Source organism: Oreochromis niloticus, linkage group LG19 (assembly GCF_001858045.2).
Source record: "Oreochromis niloticus isolate F11D_XX linkage group LG19, O_niloticus_UMD_NMBU, whole genome shotgun sequence".
NCBI classification, from domain to species: domain Eukaryota; kingdom Metazoa; phylum Chordata; class Actinopteri; order Cichliformes; family Cichlidae; genus Oreochromis; species Oreochromis niloticus.
This window is the reverse complement of record NC_031983.2, coordinates 14,485,287-14,504,081: the sequence shown is the minus strand read 5'-3', so window position 1 is coordinate 14,504,081 and position 18,795 is coordinate 14,485,287. Positions and strand designations below refer to the sequence as shown.

The following is an 18,795-nucleotide window of genomic DNA, read 5'->3' as shown; positions in this document are numbered from 1 at the left end:
CGCAGCAACAAGCTGCAGCCACGCCGAGTCTCTATTTCAGCCATTTCTGAAAGTTCGGACTTCAAAGTTTTTAAATTTTAATTACAGGCCAGTAAATCCACAGTTATGATAATATATATAAGCCATGCTTTTTTCTAAATACTGTCATCACGTTTTTGTTTTTGTTTGTGTGTGTGTGTGTGTGTTTTCTTTTTAAGCGTTTTCGGACAGCGTGAAAACAGTAAAGAAAGAAAAAGCCACCTCTTTCCTATTGGTGGAAAAATGTAGCATGTCGACCAATTAAAAAAAAAAGTTGACACGTGGGATTTGGTTGTTTAGGAAAAGTTTTGGGAGTGACGGCAGCGAGACAGAGCGAGTGAGAGAGAGAGAGAGAGAGAGAGAGAGAGCGAGTTTTTAGATGTGGGAGATTTGTGACGTTTAGTGTGGAGTGTATAGTTAGTGTGTTGTGTTGTCTCGTGTAGTTGTTCTGTTGTGTAGTCGTTGTTTTGTTTTGTGTGTCAGTGAGGGCACTAATGAATGTCACAAAGGCACATTTGCAATATAAACACTGTCACGAAGTAGATAACCAGCGGAGTGATACACCTCCTGTTGTCAGGCCTGCAGGAGAACACCATAATAATATGGTGTTCTCCTCTGTCTTTTGGTGGACCAACAATGTTTTTACTGGCACACCTAATTTGTGGGGCATCTTATGGCAACACCTGATTGTGCTCTCATTTTAGTTTTTTTTTTTTTTTTTTAGCGTTTTTTTACAGTAAAAAAAAAAACTACTAGGATTTTAAGTTCTTTGTGTGATTTCAGATCAGTAATACTAATGCTGTATGTCAGTAAAAAACAACTACATTCAGTTGAGCTGAAAAGAATGATCCCAAACAAGGCAAGGGGAAAAAATAAAATGAAACAATCTGAGGGTGAAATACAAATGTAAACTCAAAAGGAGTCAAAAATGGCCGGTTATATTTTGGCCCTCGGAGGGTTAATCCAACAAATCATAAAATATTAGGTTTAAATTTTTGTTCATGGCAGTGCAGGTTTCTGACGTTTTCTGTAATTTAAGCATGTAACAATGTGATTGTTTTCTAAGAAAAAACAGTGTGAAAGACTTGTGTTTATAAATGAACTGCTCCATGTTGTGTAGCTTTCTGGATTTTATACTTATTGGGCTACATATTTATTTATTATACAGGCTATACAGTACATAAGATCAAAACTCACATGTTTTATATAACTAAAGTGTTTAATTATGTGGGCTACAGACAATAATGAAGTTATAGACTATTTATAAGAAAAACGTGTATACTTACTGCATTTGAATCATTTTAACCATATGTAACCACCTGCATATGTGTTTGAAAAAAAAAGGCTTTGATTTTGCCACCTCATTTGATTTCTTTGCCACCCTCATGCCACCCTAAGAAAATTTCTCTAGATCCGCCCCTGTGTACATATATATATGTATATGAAACATAAATAACATATTTATGTTATTTTGTTATGTTGTATTCTACATCCTACAGTCGTTTTATAAGAAGTTTATAACTCAAAGATCTTTCAGATGTTGATGTTTTATAATGAAAATAATAGCCTCTAACATCACCCTGGCTCCTCCACACCAATGGGGGGCGCACGTTTTTTGTAAATAAATACCATCGTGGGTTGACGAGGGCCGCCCAGCCATGTTGAGGAGTCTGTCAAGCAAACTGCAGCCCGCCATTGTGTAGAACCAGGCTCTGTAGAGAGATAAGGGTGCTTGGCTGAAACTCTTCAATAGCTTGATAATTATTTCACCCTGCCGCTTTTATTTAGGAGTAAATACAGTTACACAGGCTCCGGGGGGGAAAGACATGTCAGCCAGCAGTCTTCTTGAACAGGTAAAGAGAGGTATTTTCTGAACATTTACGGGGGCCAAATTTCTCAGCATCGCGACGGGCTAGCAAGGATAGCTTAGCTCAGAGGCAGCGGCTCAGTAGTGCAGTAGGCCTGACCACCTGCTAAAGGAACTGACTGCTGAAAATATATCTCTTCATCTATTTTTTCCCCTTCCTCTCTTCTCATAAATCAAACCTTCATGAATCACCTGGACCCAATCCAGAGACCGAAAGGCCAAGCTAATAAAGGTAAGAACAAATATTATCTAACGTTGTCGACTTGGGTTTGAGAGAGTGCGGAGCTTTTTATGTACCTTTCGCTTTAGAAAATCTTGCGTGCGCGAACGCAATAGCTGGCTTCCTAGCTGCTCGGGTAGAATGGGCCTCTGTGTACACGATTTAAAGGTTTTCATATAATTTATCACTTGAGTGAAACGCTTAATGATACTGTGTTTCAAGTTGGGATTTTTCCGGCTTTAAACAAAGCATTTTTGAGTGTCCTTTACATCCCAGAAATCACACAGGTTCTCACAGGTAGCTTTAGGCTAGCCGTCTCCAGAGTGGCTAATGTTAAATGGCAACATGAGACACATGAGCATCCTTTTCCTGGTTCTACTTTTAATGCCTTTTATCACCCACAGATGCGTGGAAAACACCTTACTGCTCAGTGTCTTTAATTATCAGACATTATGAAATTTCTTTTGCAATATTAGGCAATATTAGGCTACAGGTGCCACCATATAGCACGCTGGCGACCTGGCTAATGTTAGCCAACTCCGTCAAGTTGAAAGGACTCTTGGCGCTCGTTAACATGGAGACGCTAGCGTGCTAATGTTAGCTGGTTGCTAGGTTAACCAAAATGACACGTCTTCCGACATGCTTTTCCTGTGTCAGAAAGGGCCTCGCGCTTTCCCATCATTATGCTGTCACACTGTAATGATGAATAAACACATTGAACACGTAATTTTTATTTTAATTCTTTTTGTCCCTTTCTCCGGAAAGCTCTGACAATCTCGTGTTTTCCAGCACATGAACATCACCTGTAACAGAGAGCGCTCTTTAACTCGCGAAGGGGGGGGCGCACATACATGCACTACTTGTCTACCTGCATTTTAACATGCATTTTTTTTTCTCTCGAAGTGGTGTCAGTATTGGTTTTATCTATTATTTTAATGTGTCTATTGCTGTGGGAATCTAAATTTCTTTAGTGCTATTTTATGCCAGTATGTGACCACTTCCAAGTCCATTTAATTTTTCCTGGCCCTGATTCAAATCATTGAGCATACTGTGTAATCTGAAGCATACTGAGCAATTATTGCTTTTTTTTTTTCTTTTTTTAATTTCAGGGAGTGGTTTTGTTATGTAACGAGTGGCGTTGGTGCTGATGTTAATTGCCTGATAATGTCTAACCCATTGTACCTCTGGGGTTGCACAGACCTGTTAACACAAGTGTTGTTTCATTTACAGTGCAAAACGGAGCTGTGACCCAAAAGGATACTTTGAATGACGATGAATTTGAGCCTTACCTGAATACTCAGGCCAGACAGGTAAATGTTTTCCCAGTGTGTGAGGTTTTGTTTTGTTTTTTTCAAATCTGAATCTTTTCCCTTTTTTAAGTAGTCCATTACTGGCTTATCCTTAAATGTTCTTAGTTGAACACAAATCTTTTGTTTTATTGCACCGAAATTCAGATAAATCTGATAAAGACTAACTGAAATTCTGGTTTAAGGGAGTTAAAATGGTGATGTAGAGATCAGCTGATATTCTCTATCTTGCATCCACCACAAGTTTCATGACCGTGCATATCAGAATAAAAAAAAATATATATATATACACACACACACACACACACACAGGAGTCTTAACACCTCTGTTAAACCCAATTTCAGCCATATTATTGATTGTAAGTAAACCTATAAAAAAGGTTTACTTTGCACATTCTTGTTTTGATTACGAAGAATATTAATGTGCATCTCTTTATTCATCTTGGATTTTATTGCTTTAATTTTTGTTAAATGTGGTTGTTCCCTGTCCAATAACTAACACACATGCACATGCACTGTGAAGTGGGCTGTAGAGGAAAATAATAGAGCCTGTCTTTTGGTCCACTCAGAAGAATAGCTGTCCTTATCTTCTTCCAAGACACTCTAAATGGTGGTGGGGGAACAGTTCATTGTTTAGTTCTGTTTATTTATAGATGAGTTTAAAGGAGGAATAGCGAGAGGATTGTTTACATTGTTGTCATTGTTGTTACAATCCGTGGTGAGCAGTGACAGTTCAATTACTTGACTTATTTTTACTGTGATTTCACTCCCTGGATGAAGAACAAGTTGTGCTCATGTTAAGAGGAGTGTTCAGCTGTTAATGTTACAAAATATGTTGCTTTAATAATTAAATGCTAGGCTGCTTTTTCCACTTTTTTTTTTTTTTTTTTTTTTTTTCTTTCTTCATGTTGTCACTAAATCAGATTTTTCTATTCCATTTAGAGCAATGCCTATACGGCCATGTCGGACTCGTACATGCCCAGCTACTACAGCCCCTCCATAGGATTTTCCTACTCCCTGAATGAGGCAGCATGGTCCACAGGTGGGGATCCTCCTATGCCTTACCTGGCCTCCTATGGACAGCTGAGCAATGGGGAACCCCACTACCTCCCGGACGCTATGTTTGGCCAACCAGGCCCCCTGGGGAGCAACCCATTCCTAGGTCAGCATGGCTTCAACTTTTTCCCCAGTGGCATCGACTTCTCAGCATGGGGCAACAACAGCTCTCAGGGACAGTCGGGGACACCGCAGAGCTCTGGCTACAGCAGCAGCTACGCCTATGCTCCCAGCTCACTTGGAGGTGCCATGATTGATGGACAGTCCCCATTTGCACCTGCTGCCAACGAGCCCCTTAACAAGGCACCTGGTATGAACAGCCTGGACCAGGGCATGGCGGGGCTTAAGATAGGTGGTGCTGCTCCTGGTGGTAATGGGGACTTGGCGCCTAAGGTGGTTGGCTCTGGATTACCTGGTGGGGGTCCCCTAGGCCCTGTATCATCTGTTGGACCTCCCAGCATGCCTCCTGTCTCAATTGCCCCTGCCAAGCCTGCCTCCTGGGCTGATATTGCCAGCAAGCCAGCCAAACCCCAGCCCAAGCTTAAAACTAAGGGTGGCATGGCTGGTGCTAATTTGCCTCCTCCGCCCATTAAACACAACATGGACATTGGCACTTGGGACAACAAGGGCACCATGCCTAAAGCCACCACTCCTCAGCAGGTGCCCCCTATTCCCAGCAACGGGCAGCCGCCCAATCAGGCTTCCCCGCAGCCTGGAAGTACTGCTGCGGGGAATCCACAAATGCCCCTGAGCAATGGACAACTGGTTCCACCTGTTTCCCAGATGGGTCAGCATCAGCTTCCACCCACTGGGCAGCCAGGTATGGGTCAGATGCCCCCTCCTCTCTCCCAGGGTGGTCCTCCTCCACCAAGCCAACAGCAGCAACCATCTCAACCTACCCGCTGGGTCCCACCACGGAATAGGGCCAATGGATTTGGGGATACCAGTGGGAGTGGTACAGGCCAGTCACCCCCCTCTTCTTCAGGAGTGGGTGTGGTTCCAGGGGTCCCTTCGGAGCCTCACCCAGTTTTAGAGAAGTTGCGTATGGTCAACAACTATAACCCGAAGGACTTTGACTGGAATCCCAAGCAGGGCAGGGTGTTTATCATCAAGAGCTACTCCGAGGATGACATCCACCGCTCCATCAAGTATAACATCTGGTGCAGCACGGAGCATGGCAACAAGAGGCTTGATGCAGCTTACCGTTCACTGGGTGGTAAAGGACCACTTTATCTTCTGTTCAGTGTCAATGGGAGCGGTCACTTCTGTGGTGTAGCAGAGATGCGCTCACCCGTGGACTACAACACATCTGCTGGCGTGTGGTCACAGGACAAGTGGAAGGGTCGTTTTGATGTGCGCTGGATCTTTGTTAAGGACGTTCCCAACAGTCAACTGAGGCACATTCGACTGGAGAACAACGAAAATAAGCCAGTGACCAACTCTCGGGACACACAGGAGGTGCCACTGGACAAGGCCAGGCAGGTGCTAAAGATCATCGCTGGATATAAACACACCACTTCCATCTTCGATGACTTTTCTCACTACGAGAAGCGTCAGGAAGAAGAAGAGTGTGTGAAAAAGGTAACAAAGTCACTGTTGAATAAAGTGAATGACATAACAAATGAATGAAAAACGAGTGTGATCTAAAATCAAAAAAGGTGGAGTGTTTGAAGCCTGTGTATGTGTGTTTGTACAACATTGATTTTATGCATTACAAAGAAACGGTACAATACAAGCATTTACAGATGGGCTGAGAGCTGATTTTGATGTGCTTATATGGATTAGAACAATTTGTCATCTTTTTCTTTTTTCCTCTAGCTTTTATTATGTTCTACCTGTTATCAGTCACATGTAATGTTCTGCTTTAAGAGTGGACAGCAAGAGAAAACATATTTACAAAGATAAAATAGATAACATGCATGGTGTATAATTGTGTAATACTAGCAACTTTATCAGTGTTATCTTGTTCACAGCTAAAGCTGCTGTGCTGCCGAAACTATGGGAGATGTTGTCCCCTTTACTGCTTTATGATATTGATAATCTCTTTATCTTATTTGAGCATGAAGGTAGCAAAGCAAAAATGGAAAAATGTCAAACCGACAAGGGAAATTTGTTTTTAAGTTTATACTGGGATCGTTCAATGTTTTTTTTCTAGGGTTGTTTCTTTCTTTTTCAAGCAAGTGCTGTGTTTTGTTCTTGTTTTTTTCTTCTTCCTTTTGTGTTTTACACTTTTTTTTTTTTAAAAAAAAAAAATTTTTTGACTACAGATGCACTGATCAGGTATTTAGTCTTGATGCCAAAATAGAGACCTTGTCTTTAGTCAACTTCTAAATCCAATACCTGCGTTAATTTAATAAGCCCTGTTATGAAGAACACCAGGTGTGATATAACATTGCTTTTCTAGCTAAATGAAATGAAAAGTAAAAAATGTATCGATTAAAATTTACTCAGTTGTCCGTTATTGGAAGGATAAATGTCAATGGGACCTCTGCCCTCTCCCACTAAAAATCAAAAGGGAGTCAAATTAAAAGGTGGGGAGGAGGGAAGTGAGTGCTTAAAGTAGTTGCATGCTTTCATGTTGGTCAGATAAGACGGGGGGGGGTTGTCATTTTTAATCATAATTATTTTGCCTCCCCTGTTAGTTTCTCTCTTCTTGTGAGCCCATCCTCACACATGGAGTTGAGAAAACGGGTGAAGGAAAATGTTACTCAAGTTGGGTGCGACTCATGCCACTTTTGTATTGTCGACTCATTTGACCAGTGTCAGCTGGATCACAGCTAAGCCACTAACTAGTGCAAACGCACACAACGTGTTGGTGTAGTAAGCAAGAAATGACTCCATACTGCCAGCCCTTATTTCATCTTGTGTGTTTCCTCTCTTTGGCAAGTGGATTACATTCAAAATATGGGCGTATCAAGGTGGAGACAGTTTATAAATTTACATATGCATACTCAGTATTGGAAATTACATCCACCAATCTCCAAATGCTTGTTGATTTTCTATTTGTTGGGTAAATCTAGGGACAGTTGTTTTATTCAGTGTCATCTTTAAGTTTGCAATGAAAGAAAGATCCACAATGCTTAACATCTGTCACCATTGTTGGGCCACAATGCACCCACATAGCTAAAAACCCAAATGTGCTGTCTGGAGGTTACCATTTAGTATCTATAAGCTTGGATAGATGTAAATATAACTAAAATAACAAGAGAGGAAAAAAGCAAAAACTTCAAGTTTTCATGAAAGTCTTTGTCTACACAATGTTTATGCTCAAATTCATAACCAGCTCAACTATTGGTAGAGGTGAATTTGCAGTATGTATTTTATATTAAATTTTATTGGGTACTTTGGCTTTCTCCTTCGCTTGATGGCAAGACATCTGTTCAGAAATGAATGTAGCACTTTAATTACATAGTTAATGATTTTTGCAGGAGGATAACTGCTCTTTTGTGGTCTCTGTAAGAAATGCAAAACCTTTTAAATTTTGTCCCAGGTGTTTGAAATCTTAAAAACAGCATTTTGTTGGGTTGTTTTGTTTTGTTTTAATCTGTGCTGATTTGTTCATTTTGAGTTGTCATGTTTACACCCAGACTTGAAACTAACTAAGCCACTTAATTGAGGACAGTAAACCTGAATTAATTGCTTACTGATAAATGCACACTTGAAAAAGATTAATCTAGAGTACATTGTTTTATATATGTCAATTTGAGATTGAGATGGACAACATTTGGTTTTATCTATTTTAATATCGGTTATCTGTATATAGAGTAATCGATATTTAGCTGTTGAGCTAGGCCTCACGCAGAATCTGCTCTGTTTCTAAGTAATCCTTTGGGTCAAATTACTGAATGATCTTACTACAAAGACCTGGCTCTCTCAATCTGAAATGCTTCAGTTATGCTCAGTTTATGCTTCTTTTGCGACAGGTGGAGGTCCAAGGCAGTGAGCCATATCCCAGCAACCCAAACAACAGAAGTCATTACAGGCTTCAGGTAACTGTATTCTGAAGAAATTTAGCCTATTTTCATACTTTGAGTCTGTGCCACTTGGATGATTTTCACATACATTACGTGCTTGATATTTTGGTAATACTTTCTGTATTAGATGTACCTGTAACGCTGCCAAGTTATCGAGCTTTTCCTCCTTGAAACCCACATCTGTTTAGGTTGTTGTTTGCAAACAAGAGCTGTGGTTTTATGAAACAATTAAAATGTGTATTAAGTGGATGCCCACATTTAACAAGAGAAACTGGAAGGATCTATTGCAATGTGCCTATATTTTGTATGATGAAATTTCTGCTTTGTGTGTAACATGCTGTCCTTTCATGTTCTAGGAGCGCCAAGGACGAGTCAAGTAACAGTTGGTGCTTTGGTCAAAGACTGCAATGGCCCCCTTAAAGCCCTCTCTACCCCATTACATCATTACATCCAGATCTCTTAAAGAAATTCTAATAGGGGTGAAGAATTAACAAAGGACAGAAACTAAATGAAGACTTTGATTTCTTTTGACTTTAAAGACTTACTTTGAACTTGTAGTAAAAAGAAAAGGAAACAATTATTCATAGGACTACAACTAAATGCATAGCATCCTTAGGTGAATTTTTTTTTTTTTTTGCCCTCCCCCATTCCACTACATATGCTTTCTCCCCTTGTATGCTGCTTTTTTCCTTTTTGAAATGAAAGGATCAGCTTCTGTTTTTTGGTTTTTTTTTTTTGTTTGTTTTTTTTTTATGGTCCAAGAGCAGATCTGTAATTCTCACTGAAACACACAAATCAAATAGAAGTTGTAGTGTTGACTAATAATAGTGTCCCAAAGTGGAAAAATGGGCAGTGTGTCTCATTTTCTTTGTAACCCCACCACCACCCCGACCCCAATCTGTCTTTTGAGGATGCTCAAATCTTCATCCGGGACCCAGCAGAGTTTCCTCCTCGGTGGATTTTCATCGTAGGCGTATGCCAGCTACGCTCACTCCAGAATCTCTCTACATGCTTGCCATGTTTTTGTTTGAGAAGACTGCAAATGTTCAGAAGGCCCTTCATTTTGTTTTCCCAGTGTGTTGGATGGAGTGTGTGGGGTGGTAGGGTAGGGAGGATCTAAAAGGGGAGGGAAGGGGTTTAAGAGTTTGAAAGCAAAAGAAATGTTAAGTTGATGAGCCTTGCTCACTGTCTAATTTTTAAGGTCTAAAAAGAAAAAAATGGGGCCCTCTGTTGACAGTCTTTGGCCCTAATTTAACCCCCCCCCCCCTTTTTTTTTTTTTTTTTTTTTTTTTCTCCCCCCCTTCCTCCTTTCTCTTGGACAAGTTGATTCGTTGTTGCTATGGGCTGTTTTTTGTTTTTCTCTCCTTCCTCCGTTTTCTAAAGACAGTGATGCGAGTGGCCTTGACCCCACTCTTTCTATTAATCAGTTCAAAAGTAATAAATGTGGTATATTAAGCAGAATGGTGTGCATTCCCCTTGTTTGGAAAGCAGTTTTGTCATGCAGCATGTCTGTGCGTTTAGTTTTTTTTTTCTCTCATATGGGTATATGAATGTTTCTTCCTGCCATTCTTCATCCTCCACCGCCCCCTCCCCTGTTTATCCAAGCTTCGATCCACACTGTGCTACCCTGCATTTCTTACCTCTCTACTTTCCAAACCCGCCTTTGTGCTACACACTCCCGGATTCCCGTTTCTGCTCAGCCAACCATACATACTATATCACAATCAGCTTCGACCATTTTCAGAATGTCATTGTTGGTGAGTAAAAAGCGCAAGGTCCTCTTTCAGAACTACTGGCTTTTATTTGTGGCATAATAAAAATGCTCCACAAAGTCATGTGTGGTTTCTCATTGGGCTTTGCTTCTCCCCCCCCCCCTCCTTTAGTGATATGTGGGCTGTTTATACAAACATGTCTGTCTGCATTGTCTTTTTGCTGACAGCAGGCAGGAGTGCCATTTGGGATGCACAGAGTATACAATAAGATTGGTTTTAGTGTTTTGTTTCATCTGTTGCTGGGCCAGACACCACTTGTATGGTCTACTGGCATAAAAGACTGCAGTGTGTACAGTACACAACACATGATTTGCAGCTCATTAAAATGAACCTGATCGTGTTTGGTTTCCGATTCTGCGCACTCAAAGTGAGCAAAGAACCGGAAAATTGGTTCCTCTTACCTTTTGATGTGGCGGAAGTAGAGTTGAGGAAATGTGATGTGCAGCTGTTTAACGTGCAATCCGCCATTTTCTGTCTCCTTTGCTGCTTGCATTGATCGTAGCGGACACAAGAGGGCGACACAGGACTATTTACTGATGCTTCAACGTGCTCAAGGACGAGGTTTCTCAGCCCGGGCTCGATGGCGTTCCGAAACTGCTCTCAGTATCAAGGCCTGCTGTGACTGTATTTGCTCTGAGATGGGTTCGTTGGTTATTTTATTCTTCCTGACAGTTTTTTAATTCCTCCAAAAACTACTGATAATAGAAATGCCACGTGCTCTTTAACCCTCGTATTCTGTGTTTTTGTGAGACCTAAAACGCTGCCAACAGATGAATAAAGAGGAAGTGTAGTCTACAAAATTTCAAATGGATCTTTAAAATTGAAAAGCTGGCAGATAAAATTAAACAATTTAGCCTATTTCTGCACAGGTAATGTGACCACTGCAAAAGAAAGTCGTCGGTTTTTAATATAAACGCGTCCAAAGAGCCATTCAATATTTTTAGAGCTTATGCGGCTTTACACCAGTCTTCTTACAAACACTGAAAATATGGTATGCTGTAATTGCGAAACTCAATTAGTACTACTGCTTTATTTGCAGCCGTACACGACACATTACATTCATAACTGACTTAATATAGATTCCATAGTCTGTCAAAAGACTATACTTCATAACTTGATTTATTTAGAGGAAGGGGTCGTTGCTTCAGTTCAAGTCCTCTTTCCAGCACACTGCCTGGTAAGCTGTAAGGAACTGATGGTGGTGGACAACATAACTATAATGTGCTCATATGTATATATATGTTATTAAAGTACACAATGTAACAGAGAGAGGCCTGAGAGGAAAATATGAGGCGACAACGGGCGAGCATCCTTTTGCTCTTTGGGATGAAAGTGCGGGGTCTGTGTAAAAACTGTGTGTACAAAGATAGAAGTAGCCTGCGAGGATCTGTGTGTGTGCGTGTGTGAGTGTCGAGAGGGAGGTCGACGGCACGTGTCGTGTCTGCGTGGAGGGTGCGTGGCAAACACGCTGCCTCGAGGGGATCTCCCGTGACCCTTATCTGCGCGTCTCTGGGGACGCCTTTTAGCCCCTCCTGGGATGCAAATGAGCGGCCATAAAACAGAGGCAGATACAGCTACAGAGACGGTGGTGGAGGAGAAGAAAGGGAAATGGGACCAAGGGGAGAATGGAGGAGGAGGAGGAGGTGGTGTAGAGGGGGGTCACCACTCACATCTCAGCGCGCGCATGAACCTAAATGGATGAAGGAGGTGGAGGGAAAAAATATATATATATATATTTTTTTGTTGTTTTTTCTTTAAAAACCCCAATACAGATATGATGACTGCGTGTGTTGGTGGAGGACTTCTTGTGTTTTTCCATGTGCTAGAATTCGACATATTGACTGAATTCACAAGAGGCACTTGAATTATCATCAGTTAAAGTCCCTTTCCTGACTGCTGTGATTCGGAAACAATTTTAGCTGTTAATCCAGCAGTATCCAGTGGATCTGTCAACTGATTAAAGAAATGATCTGATGTAGGCCCGTGGCGTGCTATTTATTTCATATTTCAAACATTAGACCCTGCAAATTTTTCACACAGGGGGAAAAAAAAGATTATTAAATATTTTCTGTTGGGAAGTATTGTTTAGAGAGAGCTACTTAAATGCGTTGTGTCGGTGGGTTCATATTGCGCTACAAGGTCATGGATCTGCTTTATTTTCCCCTCATTATCATAAGGCATCCATCTCTTTCTTCCATTAGTGACGCTTCACCATGTCGCCAAACCGACCTCTATTTACATGACTAAATTAGATTTCGTGCATTTTGTTTCAGAAAGCCTGCCCATAGCTAAAAGTAAAAAATAGAAGCAGTCCTGAAAGAATAAGGCACTTAATATAACTAATATGTATATGGACTGATATTTTTCTAATAGAAAAGAATAATACATGCATACAATCTGTGTTCTTGGACCTCACCGGTTGCAATTTCAGTCACTTTAATATATTTTGCATTTAATTTTCAAAGTGGATTTTTTTAATTCAGTCATTATATTTCACTATACACACACACACACACACACACACACACATATATATATATATATATATATATATATATATATATATATAAAAGAACAGTTCATGACGATTAATGTTTTTTACCACATGATGGGGGGTTTATACTCGGTCACCTGCTCTCCATCGCCAGGGGTTCCACACTGTTAACATATTGAGTGGTACCCCCTCATTTCGCCCATAGTCTCCCGATTGTATTGAGAGTTTTACGAAAAATGTGTAGACAGCCATAGAGGTCTGAAAACAGTTGATGACCTCTGTCTTAACATATGTGGCACACTTGCCCTGTGCACGCTCTAATTGTGTGCAGATGACAGTCAATAATGAATTGTTCTTCACCAGCATGTCAGCATAACGCATTTAGGCCTACAACAGATGCAGATTATTCTCGGGAAAGAAAACAAAACAAGTCTTTTGTGTTTTTAATCTTCAAGTCTCTTCAAAATGTTGTCCTTTGGGGATGATTTTATCCCGTTTTCCTATACTGAACACACTGAATCAAATTTTGAATAGAAGCTTTAATAATCTAATAGTATAGATATATAAATAAGTAAAATTAAACAAAATCAATTTATAAAAATATATATATAATTTTTTTTGCCTGTTCTGCTTCCATCATCTGAGATGTAGGTCAGCTCACATCTTTATTGCCTACAGCGATGTACAGCTTGAATCATCTGACACATCTCTGTGATTATAGGAGTAAAACTGAAGCTCGTCTTTTAAATTACTTTATTCGTTATGTCTTTTTTATTTACTACTTCTTTTTTCTTATTTCTTTTTTTCCTTTTTTTTGCTTTGAAAAGAAATACTAGATAATACAAATAGAAATGTTGTCCATGAATGATGTCTTTATTGAGACTTTTTGCAGAACAAAAACACAAAGGTGTGACACGGAAACAGACGAACAAAACAAGTATGAGCAAAAGTCAAATAAAGTCAAATGAAATAAAAAATTTTAAAAGCCGTATTTTCAGACTATGAATAGTAACGGAAATCAGTTCAGTGGAAAAAGAATATATCGCCATGCATGAGAATGATTCAGGAGGTTGTTGCGTTTTATGATAGGCCTAAAACCAATAATTGTGTAGTAGCACATTATGCCCTTGTAGCATTTTCATCCTGTTTTTCATCTTTCTCTCAGATAGGGCAAGTGTACGCTCATGCGGAAATACACAGACCTTTGAAGTGGCCCTCTGTCACCACATGGCAGATCCCCCTAGTGTGATCCCTCTGTCCATTTGGCCAAAGGACCAACACTGGTAGGCTGCCTACGGCTCTGTCTGTCCTGACATTATGGAAAACCAGTTTATTAGTATAGGCTTAGCCTGGCGCCCAGTGATTGTGGTGTCCTTATTTCCCTTATTTCCCTCTATGTCTAAAGAATATATGTTCTGTGGTTTGCATTAACTCATCTGGACACCTGTCTTAGGCCACTGTTCAGTAGCTCTGCCTAATACCTACTCTCCTGATTCTTTTCCTAATCCCATAGGATGGTAGCAAACACCCATCTGTGCAGTTACCAGTGCCACTTTCCTGTGTTGGATGGGCTTTGCACTCAGGTGAGCGAAGACTGTGGCTTCTCTCTTGGCATTCACCGCGTGCCTTAATTGTATTGAAATTAAATCAAGGTCCACTGTGAACACAAAGAGCCCAAACCGAAACTTCCAAAATGTTCCCAGCTACTTCGATGCTCGCTTCTAATCGCTTCACTTACCATGCTTGCACTACAGCAATTTTCAACATGCGCACTCTTTGCTAAATGCTGTCACTTTCTCAGTCTTCAAATGTGTGTTCTGTTTTGGGTTTCGCCACTCCATCCCTGTTTGACTTTGTCATTCCTCTCTCCTCACCTGTGATTCCTTGTCCCTGAAGCCTCAGGGGCTGCTATGCGGTCCTTCTACACGACAAAGTACATTGCATGCTAATCCCACACTAACATGCACTCTCCCTTTGCAACGAAAACATATTTTCAATACAAACAATACAGAAAAAAAGCATACACAATACAAGCCAGTGACATTGTGATTCTTCTATTGGAACAGCTCATAGTATGTAAATGCATGCATGCGGTTCTAGCTGTGCAAAAGAGAGGGTTTCCAGCAAAAAAAAAAGATGAACAAAAAATACATCTTGTGATCATCAAAACAGAATTCACACCATTAAGACATGTGTACACATTTGTATACACATACTACAGCACATCATAAAAAAGCACCACAGAGAGAGGAAAGCACAGAGAAACAGGGAGGGAGATAGAGCAAGCGAGCAAAGCTACCTTTGTTGCACCATAAAGAGAGCAGCAGCCCAGCTACCTGATTGCTACCATTCCTGCAGACCATCTTCCCCTCAGAGCAAAACAAAGGACGACGACTAGATATTTATGAGAACACGTTACGATGCACAGCTACGCCTTATCCTCGCCATAGCACTGCCTCCACTGTTCCTGGTTAAGAGCTTGGTACGGTTTAACCAGATCAAGCAGTTCTTCATTACAGTTGGTAAAGCTGTGTCGTTATATCCCCCTTACCCTCCCTCCCTCCCACTCTCCATCTCTTCTCTACTGTTCTCTCTCTCTCTCTCTCTCTCTCTCTGTGCCGCTCTGCGCATGCAACTATAGCTATGTACAGACTGGAAAACAGGATCTAAATAACAACACTCTCCATCCTGTAATTAAAAACTATATACGTATAAGTAAATAAGTAACTAAACGAAAAAAGTGAATATTAATGTTCGGCCCAAAGCAAAAGCGCAAGAGGAAAAATTAAGCTTGTTTGCCATTACGCAAGACTCTCCCGAAAAACTGATAGCGTTACAGCTAAAATCGCTCTTTTTACAACTCTTGACCACTGCCCTCAGGTCCTTTCTATTTTTAATACAGTTTTTGTTTTTTTGTTTTCCAGATCAAATATATCCTTCCTCACTAAAGACGTAGCAAAAAAAAAAACTGCAAAGAAGGTGCAGTGTATTTCCTCCTTCGGGTCCTTGGTCCTGATTCTGTGATTGTTGTCGCTGTAGTTGTAGCTGTGCCTGCGCAGCTCCATCCTGTGAAGGTCCTTGTGGGTTGGGAAGAGCAGGGGAGCAGTCACACAGGGGGATGGTGGGATGGCGGACAAGGGGCTGAAGGGACGGGAGGCAGGCAGGCAGGTGTCACGCATGCAGTCAGGGGAAAGAGGAGAGGGTAGCAGGAAAAACAAAAAAACAAAACTAAATTCTACCCAGTCACCACAAAATAGAAAAATCCATTTGGATCTGCTCAAGACAAAACCAAAAAGGAAGACAAAAAAGCCCAAGATGTAAAATATACATATATAAGCCAGGCAGGTATATATGTATAAGGATCCAAGGGAGAAGGAGGAGAAGGAGAGAGATAATGGATGGACGGACGAGGAGGAACAGGCAACTGGCTCACACACAGACACACTGCGCCGAGGCAAAGGCACGGGCTTCAATTTATGCTTTCTGGTCGACACCACCCCCCACCTAACACACGCACGCAAACACACATGCAGACACATACACGCGCACACACACACATATAGAGTGTCCCGCCCCTATCTGCCCCTGTCCCTGTCCTGTCCCGTACTGGATGCGTGGCCCAGCTGATCAGTGCAGAGGGATTAGCCAACAGGGCCAGCTGGCAGGGATTACACAGGCAAAGTGGGGGAGGTGTGTGTGTGTGTGTGTGCGTGCGTTAAGGGGGGGGTGATGGGAATGGGAGGGGCATGAAGGGCGAGGAGGGTATGCCTACTGGGGGAGGGGGGAGGGGGATGGGAGGCCTTGTCTTGTCCTGGCAACACACAGGCGTACACACACACACACAGATGTGCAGGGAGACACACAAACTTGACCAGATAGTCGTCGCATAGATGTTTCATGCAGATGCGCATACACGGCATGCACCAGTGCCTGGACACAATATAAAAAGCTTGCAAATATGATTTGAAGGAATGCATGAGCTGCAGTAACTGCAGGGGTAACGCAGCCAGTAAGCCGTGCAGCGCAGCCTCTTTCCCCACAAAACAGGGCGACGCACAGTGTTGATAAATGTATGTAAATGTGCAGGAGGCTCCGGGGAACGGATGGCAGAGGGGGGCAGAGAGAGGGAGGGAACCCCACGGGAGAGTGGGGCCAGGCTGACAATGCAAGGCTTTGACCCTTGACCCTTCTCCGCTCCATCATCCGTGGCCATCAGCTGATCCCGAGAAATGGACAACCACAGTACCGCTATCGCCCTCGCAAACACATGCACACATGCACACGGGGCGCTCGTCTGCTAAGAACACTAAATCCACCCAGACCCATCTCACCTCTCTCTGTTTTTTTATTACCACTCCTTTTCCATCTCTCGCTCCCTCCATCCCTCCCTGCATTTCTCTTTGCCGTCTCATGCCTCACTTCACCACTTAGCTCAATCCAATATCCCCGGTCCTAACCTTTCTGATTATTTTCAAATGTGTCGACATCTACAACTTTCACATCTCTGCAGGAAGAGATTCAGACTGTATGAGAATATTTTTATCATACGTTCATGTTTTGATTTGTCCCTTTGTGTCATACTTTTTTAAAAAAAAACTTAATTCAACCATTTTTTAGACTTATTTTCAGCTATGTCACAACACAGTGACACATAGTGTAGTTAAATTAAATTTTATATTTGTAGAATGAAACAATTTTTGCTTTTATAAATCAATCTTTTATGGAAAGTGTGGTAACTGCTTTACAATAATAAACACTGAACAGCACGTAGTGTAAATACACGTGCAGCTCAACCGATTGGAAATCATATAAGCAGCATCAGATTCTGATCTTTTACCTCCTGTATGTTCAGTTATCTATAATGATGCAGTTTAAAATAATCCTGGAAGCATGAATCATGTGGTTTGGCCACTGCTGTCAGTGTGATTTTTGTCAGGCATTACCAAAACCACGCAGGCTAAACTACCCGCACGTCTCCACAGTAGCAATTTGACACACATTTACTTCACACCCCTTTGATCTTCATTTCTGCAAAAGCGTAAAATATCTGCTTTAAATATCACACAGAATTACATACCTTGATGGAGTGAAATGGTGTAGAATTTGATATATTATTTTTGCACAGAAAATACGATCTGTCTCGAGCCCGTCACTAAATCTGCCCAAACTGCCACATATACGGGGATAATTCGGGGACATGTTCAGTTAGCGTTAGCTGCGTCAAGTGTTATTTTGTGAAAAGCTAAAAGTCAAAAGTTATTCAGACTGTCAACAGCAGTTTGAGCTACAGTATGTTAGACAGAGACACACATCAATCCAAACACACTCTTACCCAGACGCGTACAAACACTACGCAGAGGTACACACTCACACACACAGTAGGATTTATGAAAAATCAAAGAGACATTGTGTACGGCCTTGCAGGCAGAAAAGAAAAGAAAAAACTGTGCCACTGTTTATAATAAATATATAGAATTAGACTTGGTGGACGTGTGACCGACATGACATTAGTTTACATTTGTTTACCGGGAATACACAATAACACCGCAGCAGAGCTCTGGGGTAGAACAATAGCTTGGCCACAAATGGAGGACAGCTTGGCCTTCTGTTTGTGAGGCATGGGGAGATGGATTTTATGAGGTAACATAAGTTAAGGTTTACCTCAGAGGCATTAACAAAAAAAATGTGTTTTATGTTTTTGTGTCAAAGATATATATACTTTTTTGTCTATGAATTGACGAAAGCTTGAACTTAATATTTATGCTCATCAATTACATGCCATACATTTCATGCATAGTGCAGATTTTATTTGTTTGTATCAGGTGTTTTAAGGATTGTGCACGTTCGCATGGCGTTGGAAAAAAAAAAGATTTGCAATTGCATTTTAATGTCCTTACAACCTCGTCCTCCATTTTAAAGGCTTGTACACGTGAGGATGAGAGCGGGCGAACAGGCATGCAACCTTACAAGCACACAGCTTGGAGGATCACAGAGAGGCTAGCAAAGACTTTTTTTTTCTTATCATACGGAAAAAATAAAAGGAGAAATAGACGAGCGATTATACAAAGAGACAAGCTGTCAGAGACA

The 18,795-nt window shown here is 41.2% G+C and overlaps 1 protein-coding gene across 1 annotated transcript; it reads left to right on the top strand.

Annotated features, from left to right (window-relative positions):
• The first annotated feature begins 1,653 nt into the window (after nt 1–1,653).
• ythdf2 (YTH N6-methyladenosine RNA binding protein F2) lies at nt 1,654–10,277 on the top strand. Its single transcript, XM_005477162.4, has 6 exons — nt 1,654–1,871; nt 2,093–2,117; nt 3,336–3,415; nt 4,355–6,049; nt 8,392–8,457; nt 8,799–10,277. Exons 1-6 carry the CDS (start codon nt 1,845–1,847, stop codon nt 8,820–8,822), a joined length of 1,917 nt encoding a protein of 638 aa, XP_005477219.1. The 5' UTR covers nt 1,654–1,844; the 3' UTR covers nt 8,823–10,277.
• The last annotated feature ends 8,518 nt before the right edge of the window (nt 10,278–18,795 follow it).

Coding starts and splice junctions, on each gene's coding strand:
- ythdf2 (XM_005477162.4), top strand. CDS start 1,845: ATGTCAGCCAGCAGTCTTCTTGAACAG. Junction 1,872..2,092: donor CCAGCAGTCTTCTTGAACAG/GTAAAGAGAGGT, acceptor GACCCAATCCAG/AGACCGAAAGGCCAAGCTAA. Junction 3,416..4,354: donor TGAATACTCAGGCCAGACAG/GTAAATGTTTTC, acceptor TATTCCATTTAG/AGCAATGCCTATACGGCCAT.